General features: G+C 51.7%; 1 protein-coding gene across 1 annotated transcript in view; it reads right to left on the bottom strand.

Annotated features, from left to right (window-relative positions):
* The window catches only part of LOC105812960 (olfactory receptor 1F1-like), a 27134-nt gene extending 26343 nt beyond the window's left edge, over positions 1-791 (bottom strand). Inside the window, exon 1 of the mRNA XM_012647524.1 lies at positions 11-791. Within this exon, the coding sequence (XP_012502978.1) occupies positions 11-791 (781 nt within the window). The remainder of the gene's footprint in view (positions 1-10) is intronic.
* Between the last annotated feature and the right edge of the window lie 488 nt (positions 792-1279).

Below are 1279 nucleotides of genomic sequence, written 5' to 3'. Positions count from 1 at the left end.
GATGAGGGACTGAAATAGAGAGAGATGATGGTGCCATAGAAGAGGAACACTACAGCCAGGTGGGAGCCACAGGTGGAGAAGGCTTTCCATCTTCCCTTTGTGGATGGGACTCTCGGGACAGCACAAGCAATAAGGACATATGACGCCAGGATGCAAATAAACGGGGTGATCATTATCGGTCCGGCTGCGATAAGAATCATCATCTCATTGAGGTGCGTGTCCGAGCAGGAGAGTTTCAGGAGAGGAGTCACATCACAGAAGAAGTGGGGGATGGTGTTGTCTGCACAGAATGAGAGTCGAGCCACCAGCAGGGTGTGCAACAGAGCATACAGGCTGGCCACACCCCACGACCCAGCGACCAGCAGGGCACAGAGCCAATGCGTCATCTTTGTGGTATAATGTAAGGAGTGGCACACAGCGACAAAGCGGTCATAGGCCATCACAGCCAGAAGGAAATTGTCCATGTCAGCAAACACAAAGAGAAAATACATCTGCGTGAGGCAGCCAGAGAAGGAGATGGTCTGGCTCCCGAGCACGTGATTGGCCAGCATCTTGGGAGTGGTGGTGGAGGAGAAGCAGACGTCCACGAAGGACAGGTTGCCGAGAAAGAAGTACATGGGGGTGTGCAGGCGGGGGTCAGTGCTGACCGCCAGGATGAGGAGCAGGTTTCCCAGGACCGTGGCCAGGTACATGCTCAGGAAGAGCAGGAAGAGGAGCTGCTGCTGCTGGGGCTGCCTGGAGAGTCCCAGGAGAAGGAACTCGGAGACACTCGACTGGTTTGTGCCTCTCATCGGCCTGATCCCAGATGTAGAGAAGAGAGCCAGAGGTCAGAAATGTAGAAGCTGCAGGTTTGGATGCAACAAGTCAAGCTCCAGCCATGGTCATGTTAACACGATCCACGTCAGTAAGGATCCACCTCTAGTCCCTACACCCCCCGGTTTCCAACTCCCAGTCCTAGGTGATGGTGCCCCACTGGACTTATTCTTTTAATTTTATAAGAATAACATAAAAACAATGTGCAGGCACATGCACAGCCCTTGTCTGCTATTATGTGGGTCTCCTTTAAAACTCCCAGGCTTTCTCCCCTTCCCCAGGAGCTTACAGAGAAAAGAGAAGCAGCTATTACAGTGGCCCTCTCAAGCTCCAGCGGGTGGACTCAAAACTCTTACTACTGCTCCCTGCATGTGGAAGATTTAGCAAAGGGAGTTTCTCAAAGAACTTCACTCATTAGTAAAGAAACATTGACATCTCCACCATTATAATATTACCTGGAAGAAGC

The sequence above is a fragment of the Propithecus coquereli genome, unplaced genomic scaffold (assembly GCF_000956105.1).
Source record: "Propithecus coquereli isolate 6110/MARCELLA unplaced genomic scaffold, Pcoq_1.0 Scaffold27, whole genome shotgun sequence".
Classification (NCBI taxonomy): domain Eukaryota; kingdom Metazoa; phylum Chordata; class Mammalia; order Primates; family Indriidae; genus Propithecus; species Propithecus coquereli.
Note: the sequence above shows the minus strand (reverse complement) of the source record. Positions and strands in the feature narration are given on the sequence as shown.